This window comes from Cervus canadensis, chromosome Y (assembly GCF_019320065.1).
Source record: "Cervus canadensis isolate Bull #8, Minnesota chromosome Y, ASM1932006v1, whole genome shotgun sequence".
NCBI classification, from domain to species: domain Eukaryota; kingdom Metazoa; phylum Chordata; class Mammalia; order Artiodactyla; family Cervidae; genus Cervus; species Cervus canadensis.
Genome location: NC_057420.1, coordinates 443,815 through 470,511, shown reverse-complemented (window position 1 = coordinate 470,511; position 26,697 = coordinate 443,815). Strand labels below are relative to the sequence as shown.

General features: G+C 52.8%; 2 protein-coding genes and 7 non-coding genes across 9 annotated transcripts; 3 read left to right on the top strand and 6 right to left on the bottom strand.

The window, feature by feature from the left end:
• Positions 1-226: 226 nt before the first annotated feature.
• TRNAG-GCC lies at positions 227-297 on the bottom strand. The gene has a single exon. It is a non-coding gene; the product is annotated as a tRNA-Gly (tRNA).
• A 1,443-nt stretch (positions 298-1,740) lies between these two features.
• Positions 1,741-1,823, bottom strand: TRNAL-CAG. Its single transcript has one exon. It is a non-coding gene; the product is annotated as a tRNA-Leu (tRNA).
• A 513-nt stretch (positions 1,824-2,336) lies between these two features.
• TRNAD-GUC lies at positions 2,337-2,408 on the top strand. Its single transcript has one exon. It is a non-coding gene; the product is annotated as a tRNA-Asp (tRNA).
• Positions 2,409-7,040: 4,632 nt separating this feature from the next.
• On the bottom strand, positions 7,041-11,456 carry LOC122436371 (collagen alpha-1(I) chain-like). Its single transcript, XM_043460196.1, has 4 exons — positions 11,431-11,456; positions 9,931-10,914; positions 8,270-9,891; positions 7,041-8,218 (listed from the first exon to the last, which is right to left on the bottom strand). The coding sequence occupies exons 1-4, from the start codon at positions 11,454-11,456 to the stop codon at positions 7,041-7,043; spliced, it is 3,810 nt and encodes a 1,269-aa protein (XP_043316131.1).
• TRNAG-GCC lies at positions 7,626-7,696 on the bottom strand. Its single transcript has one exon. It is a non-coding gene; the product is annotated as a tRNA-Gly (tRNA).
• TRNAL-CAG lies at positions 9,143-9,225 on the bottom strand. The gene has a single exon. It is a non-coding gene; the product is annotated as a tRNA-Leu (tRNA).
• Positions 9,739-9,810, top strand: TRNAD-GUC. Its single transcript has one exon. It is a non-coding gene; the product is annotated as a tRNA-Asp (tRNA).
• On the top strand, positions 10,522-10,593 carry TRNAG-UCC. Its single transcript has one exon. It is a non-coding gene; the product is annotated as a tRNA-Gly (tRNA).
• A 13,666-nt stretch (positions 11,457-25,122) lies between the features above and the next one.
• LOC122436370 (antigen-presenting glycoprotein CD1d-like) lies at positions 25,123-26,602 on the bottom strand. The gene is made up of 3 exons (XM_043460195.1): positions 26,278-26,602; positions 25,440-25,542; positions 25,123-25,343 (listed from the first exon to the last, which is right to left on the bottom strand). Exons 1-3 carry the CDS (start codon positions 26,600-26,602, stop codon positions 25,322-25,324), a joined length of 450 nt encoding a protein of 149 aa, XP_043316130.1. The 3' UTR covers positions 25,123-25,321.
• Between the last annotated feature and the right edge of the window lie 95 nt (positions 26,603-26,697).

The window sequence follows — 26,697 nt, the reverse complement described above, 5'->3', positions numbered from 1 at the left end:
GTGTCTGGGCACACGGGCGGCTGAGCCCGCAGGGCTTGGGGCCACAGCGGCTTGGCAGCAGGGCCGTGTGTGGGGGCGGGAGGGGTCGTGGGCAGCTGCGTGGGAGAGGCAGCGGGCGGCAGGTAGCAGCCAGCGGTTGCAGGAGCGCTCCCTTGAGCGCCTTGGAGCGGGCAGACCTAGCTCGGCTCTGGCACTGCAGTGCGGGACCAAAAGGGGACGCTGGGGTTGCATGGGCCGGGAATCGAACCCGGGCCTCCCGCGTGGCAGGCGAGAATTCTACCACTGAACCACCCATGCACCGGTGGCCGCCGCCGCCCGACGCCGCCCCAGAGGCGCTGGCCAACACCCGCCCGTCACTGCTCACCGCTCGCCCAGTGGGCATCTGTCTGCTCCATCCGAGCAGCAGACGACGGGCGGCCGACCTCAAAGCCAGGGCCCGGGCACGTGCAGGACCCCAGGGCGCGGCGCTCTCGGAGGGACCCCGGGGCGGCGGGCCGCCGGCCCACTCGGCCGGTCCCGCGCCTTCTGCGCCGACCACGGCCGCCGCGACGCTGTCGGTGTCGCCCGAGGGGGCCAGGAGCCGACGCCGTCTGCGTGGGCAGGCGCTGCGTGGTCGCCGCGGCCGCGCGCCGACGTCCCTCTCAGCGACCTGCCGGGTCCCGACCCAAAACCCCTCTGGCGGGCTGGCTTTCCGGCAGGGGCGGGATGGAGCGTGCCATTGCGGGCGGGGGCCGGGACCCCGGGCTCGGCCTGTGCTGGGTGCTCGCGAGCGCGGGAGCGCGACTCCCCGGGGCGCCCCCGCCGCCGCCCCGAGCGGCGCTCAGGCCCCAGGACCCAAAGGCGTTGTGAGCCTGGCTCCTGCGCTCTGGCCGACGGCGCTCACGGGCGCTCCGCTCTGACAGGGTGGGTGGTGGTGGTGGTGAGGAGGGGCCCTTGGGCAGAGCGGCTCCTGGCTCGGGGACTGCCGGCTGAGGCAGGGAGCACGCCAGGCCGCGCTTGGCTCCGGCCCGGGCGGCGGCTTCCCCCCCCCTCCCCCCGGGAACGGGCGCGGTGGCGCCGAGGGCCGGGGCGCGGGCTGGGCGCCTGTGGCTGGGCTGGACGGGCACGCAGGGCTTCCGCTCCCACCCCAGCCGAGCGCCCTTCCCGGGACGGGTTCGTGCACGGAAGGCCGGTGTTCGCCGGCCCGCAGCAAGGGTGCGTGGCGCGCGTCCCGGGCGGGAGGCAGGCAGGTGTGGCCCGGCCGAGGCCGCAAGGCGGAGAAGCGTGGAGGGCACGCAGCAGCCCCCTGGCGGGCAAGGCGGGGGGGCTCGGCCGCCTGGGTGTGGCTGGGTGGCGCAGGCGGGCCGGCGGCGCGGGCGCGGACGACAGGGTGCCGGGCGGAGGGGGAGCGGCCGGGGGCGGACGTGGAAGCAAGGCTGCGAGAGCGAGTTGGCCGTTCAGCAGGCAGAAGTCGCGGCGCCCGCGAAGCGAGGAGGGCTCGCCACCCGGCGCGGGGCCGCGTGCGTCGGCGCCGACGGGGGTGGGGCGGGGTGGGGCCTTGCGAGTGGGAGGGTGGGCGAGGGTGCGCGAGGCGCAGGCGGGGAGGCCGGAAAAGCAGCAGCTGCAGCCGCAGACACCTGGGGAGGAAAGCTGCGCTGAGAAGGACTGAAGGTTCCTGGTGGCGGGGGGCGGGCGTGTGTGGAGAAAGGCTGTGGCGCGGGGAGGACGGGTGCGTTTGTCCGGCGGGCCAAAAGGCTGGCTTGTCAGGAGTGGGATTCGAACCCACGCCTCCAGGGGAGACTGCGACCTGAACGCAGCGCCTTAGACCGCTCGGCCATCCTGACGGCGGGCCTGGGCGGGCGCGTGGCCGCTCGCCTGGCTGAGACCCGACGCGGCGCGAGCCCCGGCGCCCGTGGCGGGCCGCGCGGTGCGCCGCGCCAGGCAGGCAGGCGGCCGTCTGGCGTGGGTGAGCGACGGGGCCGGCCGAGGCGCCTGGCTGCGCCGCCGGTCGCGCCCCGGACCCAGCCCGGCCCTTGGCGGGCCGTCCCCTCCTCACCCGCGCCCCTCCTCGCCAGACGCGGGCCGGCGCGCGCCCACCGTGTCCTCGCAGCCTCGCTTGCCTTCTCGGACCCCCTTCTCCCGGCGGAATGGCCGCGTTGGAGGCAAGAGGCGGCGCGCACGAGGAGTGTCCAGTGCCCCGGGGGGTCCGGGTCCGTGTCGGGGTCGCGGGCCGCCTCTGTGACCGAGGCGGTTGGTTTGGTGGGCGGTCGGGTCGGGGCCCGTGGTGGGCACGGGGGAGGCGTGGGCAGGCAGCCCGAGAGCCCGAGAGGGGCCGGGCGGCAGGGCGGTCGCCGCCGTCCTCGTTAGTATAGTGGTGAGTATCCCCGCCTGTCACGCGGGAGACCGGGGTTCGATTCCCCGACGGGGAGGCAACACAGCCTTTTTGGTGGCCGCGGTGGCTCTCTGTCCTGCCGCCTGGCCCCCAAGGGCCCTTCGTCTCCTCCGTCCGCCTTTGGACCAGGCGCCTGGCCACCGCCGACCGCCTCTACCGGTGCAGCCCTCCAGCCTGAGCCCTCTGTCGTCGCCGGGCGCTCGGTCGCCACGGCGGAGCGACGGCCTCCTTGGCCACCCCACGGCCTTGCCCGACCATAGCCGGATCTTGCGGCCCGCCCGCCCACAGGGGCTGCCTCAGTGGGCTCCTAGGCTCGCGACGCCCCCGCGGCGCGGCAGAGCGCCGTGACGCCTGCAGGCGGCTGGCTCCCGTGTCCCCCTGTCGTCGTGGGAAGTGGCCTCGCCCAGCGCACGGTGGAGAAGGGCTTTGGCCAGCTGGCTGCTGGAAGCCGCGTGCCCCGCGTTGCCCCCCGGGGGTGAGGGCGGAGGCGTTCGCGGGCCGCGGCGCGGAGCGAACGGCCGGGGGACCGCAAGGCCGCGGGAGCGCCGCCCCGGGGCGGTGGGGCCGGTGGACCCCGGCCGCTGCGTAGAGCTGGCGCGGATGGGGTTGCTGGTGGGCTGCTGGTGGCGCCGGCGGCGGCGGTCCATTGTTTCCCCATCTGTTTGCCATGAAGTGATGGGACCGGATGCCACGAGCTTAGTTTTCTGAATGTTGAGTTTGAAGCCAACTTTGTCATTTTCCTCTTTCACTTCCATCAAGAGGCTCTTGAGTTCTTCTTCGCTCTCCCCGAGGCAAAGGGGTGAAGACGAATGTGGGCCTGTGCTGCGAGTCACAGCACCGCGCGGGGGAAGTGAGGGAGCACACAGATCCCGGCGGGGCGGGCCGGCCGGGAAAACCCAGCCAACCAGCCGGGAGGTGGCAGATGCGCCCCAGGCAGTGATGCCGGCCAGGGTGGACACGCCGACCAACATGGTGTTTCCCTTGCCTGACCACAGCTCTCAATCCTACCGGAGTGAGGCAAGGTTTCCCAGATGTCCCTCCCCGACAACGAACCAAAGGGGGGCACCTGGGTGCACACGCAGACACGCAGGCAGACACACACACACACACACACACACACACACACACACACAGCGCCCTGTTCCACGCACCCCTGCCCTAGATATGACATCTCCTACTTTGCCATTCTCTCCAATCTGTCTGTCCAGGATCAACTCCATCCCTCTCCACAGACTGTCATCGTCGTCCCCAGGAACTCTGGCCGGGGGTCATCGCCACCCACAATCTCCCCTTAGCCCAATCTTGAGCCCGTCTGTAACCCCAAAGGGTTTCACGACTGTTGAAGGACTGTGTCCTTTGGGGGGTGGGGTGGGGGAGTGGACGGCCGACGAAGGGCACCATCCTGCGGCGAGGGCGGCACGCTCGGGGGCGACGGGACAAAGCTGAGTCCCCTGGGCAAAAGGAGAACCTGTGGCCTGACGCGTGCTAGCCATCGCCGCAGGAGGTTTCCTCGACGCCCCTGCCGGGGCCGTGGGCGTCAGCGTGCGTGGGTGAGAGTGCGGGACGAAGCTGCCTGGGGCCATGGCTGGTGGGTGCCCCACGAGGATCAGGGACCGGGGCAGAGCCATCGCAGGGAGAGGGGGCGGCAGCGAGCAGGGTGCGGGGAGGCAGGCCCAGGGGTGCTTGGGCGTGGCGTCTGCGTGGAGGGCCGGCGGGAAGGGGGAGGCATGGGACTCGCGGGGACCTGGCCGAAAGATGGGCCGGCCACTCGAGCAGGGCCTCTGCAGAAGCATGGAGGCGGTGGCGACGCCGTGCCAGGCACCCGTGTGAGGCCGGGACAGGTCTGCGGTCGGGGTGGGCGGGTGGCAGGGGTGGGTCTGCGGAGCTGGAGGCAGGCCCGCACTGGTGAACGCCAGGGCAGGGCAGGGCGTGTGAGGGATGGCCCGGGGCTGCAGGGGGACGGTGGCGGGTAGATGGGGCCGAGCCTGGGGTCTGGCGGGAGAGGCAGAGGGCAGGCGGTGACCCTGAGGGGGCTGTGGCGTGAGGGAGGTGGTGGGAGAGCACGCCGTGTGGGCGGGCTGGCGCGCGGTGCCGCAGGTTGCTCAGGCTCGGCGGTGGGCTGGGGCTCCGGGCGCTGGCTAGGACGCTGGCAAGCGAGCCACAGAAACGGAGTGCCAGACGGGGGCCAGACCCGGTCGGAACAGCGTGGGCCCACCGTCCCGCCCCAGAGACCCAAGTCCCCACTCACCAGGACCAGATGTCCAGTCTCGGGTGTGCCATTGCTGGGGGCTCAGGGTGGGATGGTGGGTGGTGGTTGGCAGCGGGGATGCCTGGGGTTTCATGAGGACCAAAGAGAGCTCCCATCTGACCGAGCACACCCCGTCCTGGGTGCACACCCGCAGAGAACAAACCTCGGAGAGGTCTAAAGGTCCATACTCGCCGTGCACACTGCAGCACTATTTGCCATAGCCACGACACGGAGGAAACCCCAGTGCCCGTCCTCGAACGGCGGGCCCAAGAAGATGTGGCATAGATGTCCCAAGGAACGATCACTCGGTCCTAAAGAGAAAAGGAAAGGATTGCCATTTGTCACAAGCAATGATGGACCTAGAGACTCTTAGACTTGGTGAAGAATGTCAGACCGAGTTGGACAAAAGCATGTGGAACGTGTAAAAGAATACAAAACGAACCTATCTGCCGAAGAGAGACCGGCTCACGCAGAAAACCGCCTTGGTGTAACGCAGGCGGAAGGGCAGCGGTGGAGGGATGACTCTGGAGCTGCAACGAACAGATACGCAGGACCGCCTATGATGGGAGACGCACCAAGGTTGTCCAGTTCAACACAGGCAATAAGAGTCAGTACCCTGTAATAACCTCAAGTGGAAAAGAGTCTGAAAACATACATGAAATCTGAAATCTGTACCTGGGAAACAGAATCACGTTGCAGTCCATCGGAAAGGAGCCCAATGTTGGAAATCCACTCTACTTCCACAACAACCGCTACTATGACTTTGGAGTAAGCTTTCAAAAGGACACTGAATACATAGGTAACTGAGTAAGCGGGAGACAGGCGAGCGGGGTCCATATCCGTGAAAGGCTCAACTCTTCATTCAGAAAGGCACATGCAAACCCCACGGTCGTGGCAGCACCGTTTGCCGTAGCCAAGACGGGGAGAAACCCCTAGTGCCCATCCCCAGCGGCTCACCCACGAAGATGCGCTGTCAGAGACAGGGAGAGAACAGGATGTCACTGAGCCGTCCACAAGAGTCACATAGTGTCACTGGCAGCAACAGCGGCCGGAGCTGCAGAATATGCCCCTCGGTGAGGGGAGTCGAACAGACAAGGTCACAGATGGGTGGAATCGAAAGTGTTGTACAAATTCATCCCTGTGCCAAGCAGCGACAGCCCCCGAGACACAGGAAAGCCGCTTCGGGCTTCCCAAGGGCAAAGTCAGGGACGGAGGGATGAATGAAGAGCCGGGCTCGACGGATATACCGTACTCGTGCTGAGTAGAAAGGAGACGACCAGCAAAGACACACCGGATACCACAGGGAATAGGATGCAATCGCCTGTCACCCCCTGTAATGGAAAGCGATCTGAAAACATCATCCTACACACACAGGACGGAATCACGACGCTGTCCAGCGGAAACGGACAGCAGGGTGTAGACCAGCTACACTTCCAGAACAACATCTACTGCTCCCTGGAAGTCAATCAGTCGAGGATCAGTCCAGCAATAGGAAAAAGAAGAGCTTACGCTGTGATCCAGCAAACCCAATCCCGGGTACCCATCGGGAAAAGACATCACCCCTGCTGGGAGGAGATGCAGGCATCCCCCAGGGTCATCGCAGCCCTCTGTGCCAGAGCCGAGACATGGGGAACGCCCAAGTGCCCGGCGGCACGTGGCCGGCACGAGAAGAAGAGGTATATGTGTACCGTGGAATATGACGCAGCCGTCAAGGAGGAGCGGCCATCGCCACGGGCCGCGACGCTGGACGGACCCACAGAAGGGTCCACTGAGTGAAGTGAGTCGGGTGCAGAGGGACAAAGCTCTGTGGACTCTGCCAACGAATGCAAATGAATCTATGTGCAAAAGGGAAAACGACCTTCAGACATAGAAAACGTCCATAGGGCTACCCAAGGGGAAAGGCAGCGGACGGACGAAGTTGGAGGCGGATCAAGAGAGAGGAGCTAGTATACCTACAGGAGATAAGCAACAAAGCTTTCCTCCGTAGCATGAGATCTGTATTCGTATCTCGCCTCAACCTACACTGGAAAATCACCTGGAAAAGAACAGGGGACTGAATCACTGTGCCGTGCACCTGAGACTAACCCGGCAAAGGAAATCAGGTCTACTGGCGTTGGAAGAAGCAGAAAAAGGAAGAGCCCAAGGGTTGGGGTTGGGGTTGGGGTTGGGGGGAGACGGGCCAGTGGGACAAAGGCAGAGGCGGGTTCCTTGACAAGAGTAGGATTTGGGATGGCTCATGGAGGAACCGGGCGCGCGCGCGTGGGCGGGAGGGGGGCAGTGGAGATGGGGGAGGTGGGGAGCAGGGGTGGGGGTGGGTGGGATGGGTGCGTTTGGGGGAGCAGGGGGATGGTGAGGGTGCAGGCTGAGGTGGTGTTACTGGCGGAGCAGGGCTGATGCTGAGGTGAGGCGGGCAAGAGGGTTTCAGGGGAGGGGGTGGTGTGTGAGGTGGTGAGGGCGTTGCTGTTGGAAACCGATCTGGGCCCAGGGCCGGGAGCGTGTGGACTTCTGAGGAACTCCTCCTGCAAGCTGATGCTCCAGGGACCCTCCAGGGAAAAGGGAGGTATCCTTGCCAGATGTGGCAACTTCCTTGCTCCTGGCTGTGCAAACGGAGGGTGATTGATTCTCGGAGTGTGGCGAGAGTGAGCCAGGGAGCTTGGAGACAGACGTTGGGAAGGGTGAAGAGGTGGGGCCGGCGGCTGCCAGAGGTGGGGTGTGCCTTCCAGCGCAATCCGTGAGCCACCGGCTGGGTCCGGGTGAGGAAGCCAGCAACCACAAGGGAGGTGTCTGGGCACACGGGCGGCTGAGCCCGCAGGGCTTGGGGCCACAGCGGCTTGGCAGCAGGGCCGTGTGTGGGGGCGGGGGGGGTCGTGGGCAGCTGCGTGGGAGAGGCAGCGGGCGGCAGGTAGCAGCCAGCGGTTGCAGGAGCGCTCCCTTGAGCGCCTTGGAGCGGGCAGACCTAGCTCGGCTCTGGCACTGCAGTGCGGGACCAAAAGGGGACGCTGGGGTTGCATGGGCCGGGAATCGAACCCGGGCCTCCCGCGTGGCAGGCGAGAATTCTACCACTGAACCACCCATGCACCGGTGGCCGCCGCCGCCCGACGCCGCCCCAGAGGCGCTGGCCAACACCCGCCCGTCACTGCTCACCGCTCGCCCAGTGGGCATCTGTCTGCTCCATCCGAGCAGGAGACGACGGGCGGCCGACCTCAAAGCCAGGGTCCGGGCACGTGCAGGACCCCAGGGCGCGGCGCTCTCGGAGGGACCCCGGGGCGGCGGGCCGCCGGCCCACTCGGCCGGTCCCGCGCCTTCTGCGCCGACCACGGCCGCCGCGACGCTGTCGGTGTCGCCCGAGGGGGCCAGGAGCCGACGCCGTCTGCGTGGGCAGGCGCTGCGTGGTCGCCGCGGCCGCGCGCCGACGTCCCTCTCAGCGACCTGCCGGGTCCCGACCCAAAACCCCTCTGGCGGGCTGGCTTTCCGGCAGGGGCGGGATGGAGCGTGCCATTGCGGGCGGGGGCCGGGACCCCGGGCTCGGCCTGTGCTGGATGCTCGCGAGCGCGGGAGCGCGACTCCCCGGGGCGCCCCCGCCGCCGCCCCGAGCGGCGCTCAGGCCCCAGGACCCAAAGGCGTTGTGAGCCTGGCTCCTGCGCTCTGGCCGACGGCGCTCACGGGCGCTCCGCTCTGGCAGGGGGGGTGGTGGTGGTGGTGAGGAGGGGCCCTTGGGCAGAGCGGCTCCTGGCTCGGGGGCTGCCGGCTGAGGCAGGGAGCACGCCAGGCCGCGCTTGGCTCCGGCCCGGGCGGCGGCTTCCCCCCCCCCTCCCCCCGGGAACGGGCGCGGTGGCGCCGAGGGCCGGGGCGCGGGCTGGGCGCCTGTGGCTGGGCTGGACGGGCACGCAGGGCTTCCGCTCCCACCCCAGCCGAGCGCCCTTCCCGGGACGGGTTCGTGCACGGAAGGCCGGTGTTCGCCGGCCCGCAGCAAGGGTGCGTGGCGCGCGTCCCGGGCGGGAGGCAGGCAGGTGTGGCCCGGCCGAGGCCGCAAGGCGGAGAAGCGTGGAGGGCACGCAGCAGCCCCCTGGCGGGCAAGGCGGGGGGGCTCGGCCGCCTGGGTGTGGCTGGGTGGCGCAGGCGGGCCGGCGGCGCGGGCGCGGACGACAGGGTGCCGGGCGGAGGGGGAGCGGCCGGGGGCGGACGTGGAAGCAAGGCTGCGAGAGCGAGTTGGCCGTTCAGCAGGCAGAAGTCGCGGCGCCCGCGAAGCGAGGAGGGCTCGCCACCCGGCGCGGGGCCGCGTGCGTCGGCGCGACGGGGGTGGGGCGGGGTGGGGCCTTGCGAGTGGGAGGGTGGGCGAGGGTGCGCGAGGCGCAGGCGGGGAGGCCGGAAAAGCAGCAGCAGCTGCAGCCGCAGACACCTGGGGAGGAAAGCTGCGCTGAGAAGGACTGAAGGTTCCTGGTGGCGGGGGGCGGGCGTGTGTGGAGAAAGGCTGTGGCGCGGGGAGGACGGGTGCGTTTGTCCGGCGGGCCAAAAGGCTGGCTTGTCAGGAGTGGGATTCGAACCCACGCCTCCAGGGGAGACTGCGACCTGAACGCAGCGCCTTAGACCGCTCGGCCATCCTGACGGCGGGCCTGGGCGGGCGCGTGGCCGCTCGCCTGGCTGAGACCCGACGCGGCGCGAGCCCCGGCGCCCGTGGCGGGCCGCGCGGTGCGCCGCGCCAGGCAGGCAGGCGGCCGTCTGGCGTGGGTGAGCGACGGGGCCGGCCGAGGCGCCTGGCTGCGCCGCCGGTCGCGCCCCGGACCCAGCCCGGCCCTTGGCGGGCCGTCCCCTCCTCCCCCGCGCCCCTGCTCGCCAGACGCGGGCCGGCGCGCGCCCACCGTGTCCTCGCAGCCTCGCTTGCCTTCTCGGACCCCCTTCTCCCGGCGGAATGGCCGCGTTAGAGGCAAGAGGCGGCGCGCACGAGGAGTGTCCAGTGCCCCGGGGGGTCCGGGTCCGTGTCGGGGTCGCGGGCCGCCTCTGTGACCGAGGCGGTTGGTTTGGTGGGCGGTCGGGTCGGGGCCCGTGGTGGGCACGGGGGAGGCGTGGGCAGGCAGCCCGAGAGCCCGAGAGGGGCCGGGCGGCAGGGCGGTCGCCGCCGTCCTCGTTAGTATAGTGGTGAGTATCCCCGCCTGTCACGCGGGAGACCGGGGTTCGATTCCCCGACGGGGAGGCAACACAGCCTTTTTGGTGGCCGCGGTGGCTCTCTGTCCTGCCGCCTGGCCCCCAAGGGCCCTTCGTCTCCTCCGTCCGCCTTTGGACCAGGCGCCTGGCCACCGCCGACCGCCTCTACCGGTGCAGCCCTCCAGCCTGAGCCCTCTGTCGTCGCCGGGCGCTCGGTCGCCACGGCGGAGCCACGGCCTCCTTGGCCACCCCACGGCCTTGCCCGACCATAGCCGGATCTTGCGGCCCGCCCGCCCACAGGGGCTGCCTCAGTGGGCTCCTAGGCTCGCGACCGGCGCGGCGCGGCAGAGCGCCGTGACGCCTGCAGGCGGCTGGCTCCCGTGTCCCCCTGTCGTCGTGGGAAGTGGCCTCGCCCAGCGCACGGTGGAGAAGGGCTTTGGCCAGCTGGCTGCTGGAAGCCGCGTGCCCCGCGTTGCCCCCCGGGGGTGAGGGCGGAGGCGTTCGCGGGCCGCGGCGGGGAGCGAACGGCCGGGGGGCCGCAAGGCCGCGGGAGCGCCGCCCCGGGGCGGTGGGGCCGGTGGACCCCGGCCGCTGCGTAGAGCTGGCGCGGATGGCGTTGCTGGTGGGCTGCTGGTGGCGCCGGCGGCGGCGCAGAGCCTCCCGCTGACGGGGCGTCGGGGCAGGGATGCGGCGGCGGCTGCGGCGAGAGTGTGCTGGGGCGAGCCCGGGGCCGGCGTCTGGCGGCGGCCCGGGCTGAGCAGCGTTGGTGGTATAGTGGTGAGCATAGCTGCCTTCCAAGCAGTTGACCCGGGTTCGATTCCCGGCCAACGCAGCGGGCCGACCTTTTGCTGAGCTCCGCCGCCCTCCCGGCAGGGGCGTTCGGGGCAGAGAGCTGGGAGCAGGGAGCCAGGCAGCTGGCGCGCGGCTTTTGGCGTGTGTGCGAGAAGCCGGTGGCGCGCGCAGTGTTTTGAGGCTGCTGAGAGCAAGACGGCCCGCCAGGGCAGGCGGACTGACAGGGCCGGCGGGCGGCTGGACTTGCCTTGCCAAGGCCGAGTGTGGGCACCACGGTGGCGCGCGCGGGCGGGCGGGCGGCCCGGAGGCGCTGGGTTCGGCAGGAGCAGGCGAGGGCCGAACCCCGACGCTCCCTGGTGGTCTAGTGGTTAGGATTCGGCGCTCTCACCGTCGTGGTGGGGGTCTGTTTCCAGGCAGGCAATCGTTTCTTTTTCCTCTTCTTCACCCACTCATCTTCCCTTTATGGATGTGAGAGTTGGAGTATAAAGAAAGTTGAGCGCCGAAGAATTGATGCTTTTGAATTGTGGTGTAGACTCTTGAGAGTCCGTTGGACTGCAAAGAGATCCAACCAGTCAATCCTAAAGAAAATCAGTCCTGAATATTCATTGGAAGGACTGATGCTGAAGTTGAAACTCCAGTACTTTGGCCCCCTGACATGAGGAACTGACTCATTGGGAAAGACCCTGATGCTAGGAAAGATTGAAGGCAGGAGGAGAAGGGGATGACAGAGGATGAGATGGTTGGATGGCATCTCTGACTCGATGGACATGAATTTGAGTAGGCTCCAGGAGTTGGTGATGGACAGGGAAGCCTGGCGTGCTGCGGTCCATGGGGTCGCAAAGGGTTGAACATGACTGAGCGACTGAAGCTAACTGACTGAAATTTGGAGACCAGGAATATCATCCTTGTAGGGGGAGAGTAGGGAAAAAAGGACATGTTTTCCTCAGTCAAACATGGGGAAACTACAGAAGCAAGAGAGACATACAGATTTTAGGAATGTAAGGGAGGAAGGAAGGGAGGGAAGGAAGGAGGAAATGAGAGAGAAACGTCTGTGGTCAGAATGTCAGTGATAAAATTGTTGTAGGAAAAATTATCCTTTTCTTGCTTGGCTTGACTGATCACAATCTTTCTCCCAACTTTTCTACCACTGAAGTTCCCTTCCATCCTTTGACCCAGGTGGTGGTCACCTCAGTACCACTGCACACACCACTTCAAAGCACTCTTCAGACGTCCCTGAAAGTTTTCTAATATGTGTCTGAATCATTTGTAAGATCTTTTCCCACAAAGTGCTGCCTTCAGCCTCTTGACCAAGATCTCTGGTAGTCTAGTGGCTAGGACCTGGGGCTTTCACCATCACAGCCTGGGTTCAATTCCCCTTTAGTAGAAGCTGGCTTTTCTTTCTGGCCACCAATATTTTATTGCTGTTGAGGCTTCCACCTCCTCTTAATAGCCAAGGCTTGCTTGCCCACAATCTTTGGGATCTGCAAGTGACCACAAGGCTCTTGATTTTTGCCTGCCAATGCTGAACTCCAGGATTTTCAGATTATCAAGTGGCATGTGAAATCTTCAAGCCTCTCAAACTTCTTTCAGGTGATCCTGAAGTCAACTTTGACAATCGCAGACGACGTCTCCTGCGAGCTAAGGACTGCTGTCATGTAACTTGCCATTTTAATAAGATATCTTTGATCTCTTTATTATAATTCTTGTCTTACAGGTAAAGTTAACTAGCCAATTACCATACAGAAATGTGTTCTTATTTTTACAAAAGACCCAATGGATAAAGTGTGGTTTTCTGTTCCTAAAATACATACAAAACCATAATAGATGGCTTCAACTTCCTAGTGGGGCAATTTGGAACACCCAGCTGCTGCCATAAGCGGAAACCACAGTGGATCTGGTAAAATGACCTAGGATCTCTACATCTCTGAATGGAACTGCACTTAGAGTTTCAATGAACTAGAAAGAAAATTACATTTGTTACTAAAACGGTGCCTATGTCAATCAAACCTTAACACAGTTGTAAGTCATTTGAAATAACTCACTTGTTTTATGTAGAAATTACTTATATTGTGCACTGAGAATGGCGGACAAGAAGCCACAGAAATTAGTCATTCCCAGTGGGGTGAGGCACATGTACGGGAGTTTGTATCTGCAGAGAGGGATTTTTCACTCTTTGCTGTCACTTTGTTCCCTTCAGAAGTATATACCTCAAGACAGGATGACTTGGGGTGTGGGCAAGCCTCATAAAGACTCAGCTGAGGAAGCAGCCATGGCAACAGTAGAATGCAGGTGGTCAGAAAGAACACTAACTTCCCTGACAGGCCAAGTCAGTGAAAATGCTGAATCCTAACCGCAGACAACCAGGGAAAGACACTAGGACAGACAGCACCTTCTAGAAAACAGTCTTGGGAATCACTCAAACAAATATTAGAAACTTTTAGGGATCCTGAAAAATGTTCCTGTGGCTTGTAAGTTAGTAGCTTTGATTTTCATGTAAATGAAGCACAATATAACCCAGCATAAGGAAAGGGAATCTATTGGCTTAAATCATTGGGTGGTCCAGTAGTTAAGATTTCACCTTCCAATGCAGGAACTGAGAGTATGATCCCTGGTCAGGGGGCTAAGATCCCACATGCTTCATGGCCAAAATAATGACTTTGAAAATGGTCCACATCAAAATAAATAAATCACTAGGAAGTTCAAGACATTTCTGATCAGATATGGCTCGATTCATAGACTTGCATTACAACAGTATGCTGAGTCTTGACTCAGAGGTCAACCTCTGGAAAACATCCTCATCTATAATTTGATTTTTCTCTTTAACACATATTTTTATGTGTAGTTAAGTTTATATATATATTTCATTTACATCTCTATTTCAACCTCCATGGGAAAGTTTTCCCTGTTTTGCTAAAATTTTAGCCCATCTCTAAGATATTGCCTGATTCATAGTAAGCATTCAATATATATGTTGAATAAATGAATAGTTTTTATCTTTCTGTCTTTCACTTAACTCAGCTTCACACTCTTGCTAGGTTTCTTTTGCCATAAGCTGGCTTTATCCAAATAGCTTCCCTTTATCCAAAAGTTTTCCCTCATAGCTCAGTACATATAGAATCTACCTGCAATACAGGAGACCTGGGTTTGATTCCTGGGTTGGGAAGATCCCCTGGAGAAGTAAATGGCAACCCACTCCAGTATTCTTGCCTAGAGAATCCCATGGACAGAGGAACCTGGCAGGCCACAGTCCCTGGGGTCGCAAGAGTCAGGCACAATTTAGTGACTAAACCGCCACCACCATCCAAATAGCTGAGGGGAAAAATAAAGATGAAAGTCTTAAAACTGTGTGCTATTCAAAAGATCTAATTTAATCAAGATGCCTTCTAGATAGAAATTGGAGCAATGTGTGACTGATTTCACAGAACTTTTCACCCAATATATGGTATGAAATGGAGAAAGTAGGGTTTGTCCATTAACTAGTACACTTGAAATGGTTCCAGAATAATTTTTGTCTATTGTATTGCAAAAAGTGAAAAAAAAAAAAAATCCAGTTATATAAGATTCAGTAGATAAAAGAAATTCATCACTCCACTATCTGAAGAAACATTTGAATATCAAATGATGAGTTGCAGGCAAATTGTGAATCATAGACTATGACATCGCCATAGGCTCAATTTATCTCTTTTCTTAGCTCTCCTTTGACCTTTATTTCAGTTTCATTCTGTCTCGGTTTTCCTCATGACAGTAAAGTGGAAGGCAAAGTTGAGGTCATCTTTCTTTCATCTTGATTATATAGAGAAGCAAATTATTAAGAACCTGAGTGCTCAGAGTTTCCTGCAGGAGTTAGACTAAGTTTCTGTTCCCTATTTTTATGAGTGCTTTGAGAAGACTGTAAAATGGTTACAACCAGCAGCAACATTTTCTTGACCTGTAGATTTCAGCTAATGTCAAGTGTTCTTCAATCACTAATTCCAGTGACAGACTCTTGGTTATTTAAAACTTTCCAATAATTTGTAGGCACGTAATATCTTGAACTACATTTTTTTCCTTAAGACACTTAATATAATTTTATATTACTTGCATCAATTTTCAACTGAATGATTCAGTTGAAATTAGATAATTTCAACTAATTAGACAAAAAAAGTTTTTAAATGGCATAAAATATTTTATTAAAATGTTTGGGTTGTAACTTTCAAAAAAGTAAAGGCAAGTAGAAATTTTGTTTCTCATCTAAAGGAGTTCAGAACTTGGTCTGTTAAACCTCTTGAAGACAACAATTACAAACTCTGGAAGAAATACAAAGAGAAACTACTTGAAGACAATAGAGACAGGATAAAGGCAGACATATCTAGAATGCATTCAGCACTAGGAAGAAGGTAAGTACACAGGATGATTACTCTCTGATATAGTTTTGGTTTGAATGAAGAGCACAGCTAGCACTGTTTGTGAAAAGATAAAGTTTCCAGCTCAGTTCAGTTCAGTCACTCAGTTGTGTCTGACTATTTGCAACCCCATGGACTGCAGCATTCTAGGCTTCCCTGTCCATCACCGATTCCCAGAGCTTGCTCAAACTATGTCCATTGGGTCAATGATACCATCCGCCCATTTCATCATCTGTCATCCCCTTTTTCTCCTGCCTTCAATCTTCCCAGCATCAGGGTCTTTATCAATGAATCAGTTCTTCTCCTCAGGTGGCCAAAGTAATGGAGGTTCAGCTTCAACATCAATCCCTCCAATGAACACCCAGGACTGATCTCCTTCAGGATGGACTGGTTGGATCTCATTGCAGTCCAAGGGACTCTAAAGAGTCTTCTCTAGCACCACAGCTCAAAAGCATCAATTCTTTGGTGCTCAGCTTTCTTTATAGTCCAACTATCACATCCATACATGACTACTGGAAAAACCATAGCCTTGACTAGGTGGACCTTTGTTGGCAAAGTAATGTCTCTGCTTTTTAATAAGCTGTCTAGGTTGGTCAAAGCTTTTCTTCCAAGGAGTAAGCATCTTTTAATTTCATGGCTGCAATCACCATCTGCAGTGATTTTGGAGCCCCCCAAAATAAAGTCTGTCACTGTTTCCATTGTTTCCCCATATACTTGCCATGAAGTGATGGGACTGGATGCCATGATATTAGCTTTGTGAATGTTGCCTTTCAAGCCAACTTTTTCACTATCTTTCACTTTCAAGAAGAGGCTCTTTAGTTCCTCTTCACTTTCTGCCATAAGGGTGGTGTCATCTGCATATCTGAGGTTATTGATATTTCTCCCAGCAATCTTGATTCCAGCTTGTGCTTCATCCAGTCAGGCATTTCACCTGATATACACTGTATATAAGTTAAATAAGCTGGGTGACAATATGCAGCCTTGATGTACTCCTTTCCTAATTTGGAACCAGTCAGTTGTTCCATATCCAGTTCTAACTGTTGCTTCTTGGCCTGCATACAAATTTCTCAGGAGGCAGGTAAGGTGGTCTGGTATTGTGCTCACTTCAAGAATTTTCAGTTGTGATCCACACAGTCAAAAGCTTTGGCATAGTCAATAAGGCAGAATTTGATGCATTTCTGGAACTCTTTTGGTTTTTTGATGATCCAATGGCTGTTGGCAATTTGATCTCTGGTTCTTCTGCCTTTTTTAAAGCCAGTTTGAACATCTGGAAGTTCACAGCTCACATACTGTTGAAGCCTGTCTTGGAAAATTTTGAACATTATTTTGTTAGCATGTGAGATGAGTGCATTTGTGCGATAGTTTAAAGATTCTTTGGAATTGCCTTTCTTTGGGATTGGAATGAAAACTAACCTTTTCCAATCCCGTGGCCATTGCTGAGTTTTCCAAATTTGCTGGCATATTGAGTGAAGCACTTTCACAGCATCATCTTTTAGGATTTGAAATAGTTCAACTGGAATTCCATCACCTCCACTAGCTTTGTTCATAGTGATGTTTCCTAAGGCCTACTTGACTTTGCATCCCAGGATGTCTGAGTCTAGGTTAGTGACACTCCTTCATGGTTATCTGGATCATGAATATCTTTTTTGTATAGTTCTTCTGAGTATTCTTGCCACCTTTTCTTAATATCTTCTGCTTCTATTAGGTCCATACCTTTTCTGTCCTTTATTGTGCCCATCTTTGCATATAATCTTCCTTTAGAATCTCTAATTTTCGTGAAGAGATCTCTAGTCTTTCCCATTCTATTGTTTCTCTATATTTCTTTGCACTGATCACTGAGGAAGGTTTTCATATCTCTCCTTGCTATTCTTTGGAACTCTGCATTCAGATGATTTATCTTTCCTTTTCCCCTTTGCCTTCACGTCTCTTCTTTTCTCAGCTATTTGAAAGGCCTCCTGAACCATTTTGCCTTTCTGCATTTCTTTTTCTTGGGGATGATCTAGATCACTGCCTCCTGTACAATGTCATGAACCTCCATCCATAGTTCTTTAGGAATTATGTCTATCAGATCTAATCCCTTGAATCTATTCATCACTTCCACTGCATAATCATAAGGGATTCGATTTAGGTCATACCTGAATGATCTAGTGGTTTTCCCTACTTACTTCAATTTAAGATTCAAAAGGAGCACTAACAGACTTTCTGTCATGAAGGACTGGAAGATAGAGTCTGAGGTAACCGGAACAGCTGGAATGTGAGGAAAGGAGCCTAGAAAGTGAGAGCCAGAGTTGTTGTTCACAATCATTTAGTTGTGCCCCACTTTTTGTGACCCCATGGGCTGCAATGCACCAGGCTTCTCTGTCCATCACCATCTCCTGGAGCTTGCTCAAACTCATATCCACTGAGTCAGTGATGCTGTCCAACCATCTCATCCTCTGTCATTCCCTTCTCCTTCTGTTTTCAACTTTCCCAGCATCAGGGTCTTTTCTAATGAGTTGGCTCTTTGCACCAGGTGGCCAAAATATTGGAGCTTCAGTTTCCACATCAATGTTTGCAATGAATATTCGTGGTTGATTTCCCTTAAGATTGACTGGTTTGACCTCCTTGCTGTCCAAGGGACTCTCAAGAGTCTTCTCCAACACCACAGTTTAAAAGTGTTAATTCTTACATGCTTAGCCTTCTTTACTGTTCAACTCTCATATCCCTACATGACTACTGGAAGAGTCAGCTTTGGCTATCCAGACCTTTGTTAGTAATGTAATGTCTCTACTTTTTAATACGCTATCTAAGTTTGTCATAGCTTTTCTTCCAAGAAGCAAACATCTTTGTATTTCATGGCTGCTGTGGTTTTGTGATTTTGGAGCCCAAGAAAATAAATTCTGTCATTGTTTCCATTGTTTATCCATGTATTTGCAATAAAGTAATGGACTGGTTTTCATGAACTTCGTTTTTTGAATGTTGAGTTTTAGGCCAGGTTTTTCACTCTCCTCTTTCACCTTCAAGAGGCTTTTTAATTCCTCTTCACTTTCTGCCATACAGTGGTGTCATCTGCATATCTGAGGTTATTGATATTTCTACCAGCAATCTTAATTCCAGCTTGAGCTCATCCAGCCCAGCATTTCACATGATGTACTGTGCATTATATATTAAATAAACAGGGTGACAATATACAACCTTTCCAAATTTTGAACCAGTCTGTATTTCCATGTTTGGCTCTAACTGTTGCTTCTTGACCTGCATGCAGCTTTCTCAGGAGGCAGGTAAGATGATCTCGTATTCCCATCTCTTTAAGAATTTCCCACTGTTTGTTGTGATCCACACAGTAAAAAGTTTTAGCATAGTCAATGAAGCAGAAGTAAATGTTTCCCTGGAATTTTCTTGCTACTTCTATATTCCAGTGGAGGTTGGTAGTTTGATTTCTGGTTCTTCTCCCTTTTCTATATCCAGCTTGTACATCTGGAAGTTCTCAGTTCATGTACTGCTGAAGCCTAGCTTGGAGCATTTTATGCATTACATTGCTAGCATGTGAAATGAGTGCAAGTGTGAGGTAGTTTGAACATTCTTTGGCATTGCCCTTTTTTGGGATTGGATTGAAAACTGACCTTTTCCAGTCCTGTGGCCACTGATGAGTTTTCCAAATTAGTTGGCATATTGAGTGCAGCACATTCACAGCATCATCTTTTGGGAAATAGCTCAGCTGGAATTCCATCACCTTTACTAGCTTTGTTTGTAGTGATGCTTCCCAAGGCCCACTTGACTTTGCACTCTAGAATGTTTGGCTCTTGGTGATGAATCACACCATCATGGTTATCTGGATCATTAAGATGTTTTTTTTTTTGAATAGTTTGGTGTATTCTTGCCTCCTCTTCTTAATATCTTCTGCTTCTGTTAGGTCCATACTGTTTTTGTCCCATCTTTGCAAGAAATATTCCTTTGGTTTCTATAATTTTCTTGAAGATATCTCCAGTCTTTCCCATTCTATTGTTTTCCTCTATTTCTTTGCATTGTTCACTTAGGAAGCCTTTCTTATCACTCCTTGCTATTCTTTGGAATTCTGCATTCAGATGGGTATATCTTTCTTTTTTCTCCTTTGCCTTTCACTTCTCTTCTTTTCTCAGCTATTTGTAAGACATCCTCAGACAACCATTTTGCTTTTTTGCATTTCATATTCAAAATCTCTGAATATATTTTGCTCAAATTTCTGGTTGACTTCTGAAGCATATATGTGAAAAAGACTCAAAGCAGTACAGAAGTACAAAAGAACTAAACAGAGATTTGAACTACCACCCAAGTTAAGAATTTTTCAGTTTTGATCTAAGCTTTTTATCTGCTAAAACTAAAAGTACCATCAATTTTCATTTTAATACAACAGAATCTCTACAACATAATTTTCACTAGATTGTAGTTGAAATCCAAAATTATTTTATGTAAAAAAGCCAGGATTACGTGATGATTTGCAAGACATAAGGCAGTCAGTGTAAAGCTAATGATATATATAATTCAACATTGAAATTACTAAACAGATTTTACAACAGCTGTGATAACTATGTTCAGTGATATAAAAGAAAATGTGTTTTCTTATAAGCATACTAGAAACCTTAGAAGAGAAATAGACACCACAGGAAAACAAAAAAAAATGGTAGAACTAAAATACATTATCTGAAAAAAAAGAAAAGAAAGAAAGCTTCATTGGATGAGATTCACAGAATTGAGATAACAGAGTAAAAAAACAGTGACTGTGAAGATATATCAAAAGAAAGAATACAATGTGAAGAGAATTAGAAAACAATGAAAAATGTAAACAGATCCTCAAGCACCTGGAAAACTATGTTAAATTATGCAAAACAAGTGTAATGAGAGTTCCAGAAAGGAATGAGCTAGAAAATAAGGTAGAAAAAATTTGGAAAAAATAACAGCCAAAAATTTCATAAATTTGCTTAAAGATTTCAGTTTATAGATTTGGGGGGGTCTCAACAAACATCTAGCATGGTAAATGGGAAGAAAATCATACCTAGGTACATCATAGTCAAATTGCTTAAAGTAAAGGATAAAAAAAATTCTTGAAAGAACAAAAGAAAAAAAATAAAGTATCATACAAGGAGTGAAACAGCAGTGAAATTAATGCTGGCTTCTCACCAGAAACTTGGAGCCCAGAGAACTGTGGAACACAAACCTAAACATGATGAAAAAATGATAATTAATAAAAATACCAATTCAGGATTGTATTTCCACTGCAAATATTTTTGAAGATTAAAAACAAAACAAAGACAGTTTTATACAGGAAAAAGAAAAAAAAAGAGAGAGAGAGAAAGAGAATTTGTCATCAATAGATCCATACTACCTGAAATACTTAAAAAATTTTTTTTCAAAAAAAGGAAATTACACTAGACAGAAATGCAGGTAGGTGTCATAAAGTGAACATTTTTATTTTTCATCTTAGTTAAGTTTTCTGAGTAAAGCAACCTGAGATATAACTTAAAGGACATGTTTTGAAATCTAAAATATAGTGAAATAATTATGAGATAGCCATCTTCCCACAATTGAAATTATTTTGAATTTACATTTCATTGAGGAGGGTTAACAACTATTCATTTTCTACATAAGCTCTAGATTTCCAATTTCAGGATTTCTGTTATGCAGTGCAGGCCCTCATATATGTAGAGTGACATCTGGCTCTCATCAGTAACCTCAGAAGGACTCAGTTTTGTTCAGTCACTCAGTCGTGTCTGACTCTTTGTGACCCCATGGGCTGCAACACGCCAGGCTTCCCTGTCCATCACCAACTCCCAGAGCTTGCTCAAACTATGTCCATCAAGTCAGTGATGCCATCCAACCATCTCATCCTCTGTCATCCCCTTTTCCTTCTGCCTTCAATCTTTCCAAGCATCAGGGTCTTTTCCAATAAGTCAATTCTTCACATCAGGTGGCCAAAGTGTTGGAGCTTCAGCTTCAGCATCAGTCCTTCCAATGAATATTCAGGACTGATTTCCTTTAGGATTGACTGGCAAGATATCCTTGCAGTCCAAGGGACTCTAAAGAGTCCTCTCCAACATCACAGTTCAAAAGCATTAATTCTTCATTAACACACATGCCTGAAATCTGTAGAAGACCAATGGGATTGTTCAGAAGCTAGACACTGCTCAAGGAAGCAAAGCGGAAGACCATCCCCTGAGGTCAGCACAGTACCAAAAGCTGTTCACAGGGGATACATTTTTACAAGCACTGTGGACATTTGTACATATTGCTTCCCACAGCATTTATAAAATTATCTATCTTTGTCCACTTGGCTACTATAACAAAATACCATAAACTGGGTGGCTTAAAAACAGTAGAACATTTTTCTGGAGGCTGAGAACTACCAGATCAACTGAGTCCACATCCTGGTTCCGTAGACAGCATATTCTTGCTGTGTCTTGCTTCTCAAGTGGTGGAGGAGACAAACACCTTTTGAATGATTTGTACTTGGAGTCACCCTGCTTTTTTAACTTATGTGCAGAGTACATCATGAGATACGCTGGTCTGCAAAAGCACAAGTTGGAGTCAAGATTGCCGGGAGAAATATCAATAACCTCAGATATGCAGATGACACCACCCTTATGGCAGAGAGTGAAGAGGAACTAAAAACCTCTTGATGAAAGTGAAAGAGCAGAGTGAAAACGTCGGCTTAAAGCTCAACACTCAGAAAACTAAGATCATGGCATCTGGTCCCATCACCTCATGGGAAATAGATGGGGAGACAGTGGAAACAGTGTCATGTTTTATTTTTTTAGGCTCCAAAATCATTGCAGATGCTGACTGCAGCCATGAAATTAAAAGATGCTTACTCCTTGGAAGGAAAGTTATGACCAACCTAGATAGCATATTAAAAAGCAGACGCATTACTTTGCCAACAAAAGTCCGTATGGTCAAGGCTATGGTTTTTCCAGTGGTCATGTATGGATGTAAGAGTTGGACTGTGAAGAAAGCTGAGTGCCGAAAAATTGATGCTTTTGAACTGTGGTGTTGTAGAAGACTCTTGAGAGTCCCTTGGACTGCAAGGAAATCCAACCAGTCCATCCTAAAGGAGATCAGTCCTGGGTATTGATTGGAAGGACTGATGCTGAGGCTGAAACTCCAGTATTTAGTTACCTCATGCAAAGAGTTGACTCACTGGAAAAGACCCTGATGCTGGGAGGGATTGGGGGCAGGAGGAGAAGGGGTCGACAGAGGATGAGATGGCTGGATGGCATCACCGACTCAATGGGCATGAGTTTGAGTAAACTCCAGGAGTTTGTGATGGACAGGGAGGCCTGGCGTGCTGCGATTCATGGGGTCGCAAAGAGTCGGACACGACTGAGTGACTGAACTGAACTGATAGCCAATTTACAATGTTGCATTAGTTTCAGGGGTACAGCAAAGTGACTTAGTTATACATATACATATTATTCTTTTTGAGATCTTTTCCCATATAGATTACAACAGTGTACTGAGTAGAGTTCCCTGTGCTATATATAGAAAAGGACCCTTTTTATAAGGTCACGAATCCCATTCATGAGAGCTCAGACCTCATGGTTTAATCTCCTCCAAAAGAACTCACCATGTAAAACCATCACCGTGGGTATTCAGTTTTCAACAGAGGATAGAGGACATACACATTCAATCGGCAGCATGATCACAACAGACATTAGTGTCTCCTTTTGGCACAGGAATGAAGTGAGTCAGAGGAGATCCTTGTCTCCTTGTGGGTTCCCCTCAGTGGATCTCTACTTCCTGTTTCCATTTCCCCTCCCTCTTGGAGGCCTTCCCTAACTAACCTCAAGCCAACATTTCATTTAGCATTCTGGGGAATCTGTTGCATAGCAATGTACAGTATTTACAAACAGTGATTCTCTAACTTTAACTGAACATCAGAAATACCTGTGTGTGTGAGCCAAGACTTTCAGTCACGCACGACTGTTTCTGACCCCATGGACTGTAGCCCACCAGGATTTTCTAGCCAATGAATTTTCCAGGCAAGAATACTGGAGCAGGTTGCCATTTCCTACTCCAAGGGATCTTCCTGACCCAGGGATCGAACCCACGTCTCTTGTACCTCATGCATTGGCAGGCAGATTCTTTACCACTGACCACCTGTGAAGCCCCCAGAATCACCTGAGGGCTTGTAAAACACAGATGACTGGGCCCCACTCCTATGATTTCTCATTTAGTAGGACTCATTGGCAGGGGGTGGCCAAACATAATTTGCAACTTTCCAGGTAATGTTACTTACAGGGTAGGAAACCAGTTTGGAAACCATGGATTTAGAAAATTGCTGCATTTCCACACACATCCTAGGTTTTATCTGCAAGTCCAACAAAGAAGATGCCAAATCTTCATTTTCTCCAGCAAAGACTTCAGAAGCTTAGTCGTTTTTTCCTGGATGTTCAAGGGCCTTGAGTGCTACTCGACTACTTCCCTGGTAGCTAACAGATGATTTAATCTTGACCTTCAAATTTCCTCACATTGAGAAGGGCTGCTGTTCCTCTGCCTTTCCTGCTTCTTATATCTCAGCTGAGAATAGAGCAGATAGCTAGGCCATCCGCTAGCACTCATGCCTGCCCAAATGGATTCAGCCCAGCTCATGTATAGTCTCATTTAATGGCTGTAAGTGGGAGAATCTGTCTCTGTCCACTCTGAAAAAACTAACTGGCCATGTGAGAGAAATATCACTATGAAAAAGTAGCCTTTTAAACATTATATACCCACACTATGATGTCTCCTTTTTAAATCAAGTTACATGAAGTGAAAAATTTGAGACACCTCTGTTTCCTACAACCTAGCTTTCTTTTAAAATGTCTCTCTTTGTACATTCAGGTTCAAAATAGAAACTAGGTTCTGAAAGTGAACGTGAAAGCATTACTTGCTCAGTCATGACCAACTCTATGCCATTCCATGGATTGTCGCCTTTGTCCATGGGGTTCTCCAGGCAAGAATACTGGAGTGAGCTGCCATCCCCTTCTCCAGGGGATCTTCCTGACCCAGGGATCAAACCCAGGTCTCCTGCATTGTAGGACGACTCCTTACAATCTGAACGACCAGAGAAGGTTCTGAAATTCTCAGTGTACCATTCAGGACAAATTTTCTACATCACAGACACAAACTGGGAGGCCTAGGGTCATCCAGCAGAGGTGTATTTGGACTATCCCACATCCCAAAAAAAGCTGATTGAAAACTCAACATTCAAAAAACTAAGATCATGGCATCCAGTCCCATGACTTCATCACAAATAGATGAGGAAACAATGGAAACAGCAACAGACTTTATTCTCTTGGGCTCCAAAACTGTGGTGGCCTCACACTGAATAATACAAACACACAGTATTATGACAGACAGCACAGGAAGAGCGTTCAGACAAGCAACTCCCCAAGAACATACTGAGCACATATTTTATTGGTAACTTATCTTGTAATCTTTAAGTATGAGCAGGAAAGCAAGACAGAGACTAGAATTCAGGGATCAAGGAGGCTTTCTCCTGGAGGTCAGGAGGTAATCATATAAGAATCGTAGGAAAGGTCTTTGAAGATAAGCAGGTTTGTTCTGTGTACAGAACAGCATCTAGCTAATGCTGACATGTCAGACAGAATGTCTAAATTAAGGGTGGGAGAGAGCAAGCAAGGAAGAGAAAATGAGTATTAAATTCCAGGAGATATTTCTGAGAAATCAGTAAAACATAGTTCCCACACAAAATCACTGCAGGTGGTGACTGCAGCCATGAAATCAAGATGCTTGCTCTTTGGAAGGAAAGCTATGACAAACCTAGACAGCGTATTAAAAAGTAAAGATGGTACTTGGCCAACAGAGATCCGTCTAGTCAAAGCTATGGTTTTTCCAGCAGTCATGTATGGATGTGAGAGTTGGACCTTAAAGAACGGTAAGTGCCGAAGAATTGATGTTTTTGAACGGTGGTGTTGGAAAAGACTCTTGAGAGTCCCTTGGACTGCAAAGAGATCAAACCAATCAATCCTAAAGGAAATCAACCCAAAATATTCATTGGAAGAACTGATGCTGAAATGAAGCTCCAGTATTTGGCTGACTCATTAGAAAAAACCCTAATGTGAGGAAAGATTGAAGTCAGGAGAAGGGGACAACAGAGCAGGAGATGGTTGGATGGCATCACTGACTCAATGGACATGAGTTTGAGTAAGCTCCAGATGATGGAGAAGGACAGGGAAGCCTGGTATGCCGAGCAACTGAACTGAACTGATGGGGTCACAAAGAATCAGACACAACTGAGCAACTGAACAACACCCCAAATATTGCAAAGGTTTCTCTCTCTGCTTCTTCAAGGTAGCTCAATTTCACCTTCAAATTCTGAGGGCTAAAGCCCAGAGATCCTGAAGTCCAGACAGATAGGTGTGGGGAGGAGAGTCACGGGATATCCTGATAGCGGCTGTGAGAGAAAGCAGACACCATTAAGGAAAAGGGAAGAGGAGAAAATGTGGGTAGAGGGGTTGAGGTTGGGAGGAGATGGAAAGGAGAGACTTACCGGTACTTCCTAAACCAGAAGACTAAGCCTCCAACAACCAGAAGGACAAACACCACCAGTATTACCAGGACGACAATCAAGCCCCTGGAGACACGGTTCCCATCTGTGTGGGGGAACACAGGGTGTGTCTCAGCCTGGGAATCTGCATCAGGTCCCCTACTGTAAGCACGTGTGAGCATGCCAGATGCTTATTTCTTGTCCTATCTAATGTGCCCACTTGTATTCCTGTGAAGTTAATAGACACCCCATCTTTTCTTGGGGTCTGGGCATCTATAATTCCGTTCACGTCAGCATATGCTCGTACACATATGGAGGCAGGCACTAGTGTCACAGCTAGTCCAAACCTGAGTCCAAATCCAGCTCTTCCGCTTTCTAATGATGAGACTCAGGGCAGTTTGACCGAGCTTAGCCTCAATTCTCATCTGTAACATAAAACAACAGCACCTGCTCAAAGGAGACTGGGGATGATTGTTCACACATACTCTGTGGTATGCAGAGTGTTCAGCTCACACTGAGAAAGCACTCTTTAAACCACACCTATCTTTGGTACCCTGCCTTTCAAAGTCCACAGTTCCCTCTTCTGGGGAACAAATCTTCCTGGGATTCTGTACTTGCCACCTACTTCGGGATCTGTGGGGATTTTAGCCTCTTCTTTCTTTTATATGGAACACCTTGTCTCAATCCTTTTTGAGTTCAGATCTTTATTCCTTCACTTGGAGAATCCCCTCCTTCTATCACTCCTGGCTGGGGCGTCATTTCCCTCCCCTTCCACAGGCCGTCCCTCTGGGCTTGAGGACCACCTCCTCCCATCCCCAGCTGGGCTCCACTTCCTCCTCACCCCAGTTCAGGATGATGTCCTGGTCTCCCAGGCTGCTGTGCTTCACTCGGCAGCTCAGGCCAGCCGCCTCCGCAGCCTCCACATCCAGGGTTACTCGCAGATACCAAGTCGAGTCGGCGTTGGGCATGACGTCTCCTTGCTGAGTGCCAGGCTCCTCCTGCTCGCCCCTCACCCACGTCACCCACACGGGTTTTGGGTAGAACCCTGAGACGTGGCAGACCAGCCGCAGGCGGCCAGGCCGGGGAGGGGGGCCACTGGACAGCCAGGCCTCCGGCTTCACTGTATTCAACACGAGAATGAGGGATCTTAAAGTGAGACTCCGCATCAGAGGCTCTGGACTTCACAGCAGGCTCATCAGTCCTACATTTCTACCTCTCGAGATGAATACCCACCATTTCTTTCCACTTGTATTAGCTTCTC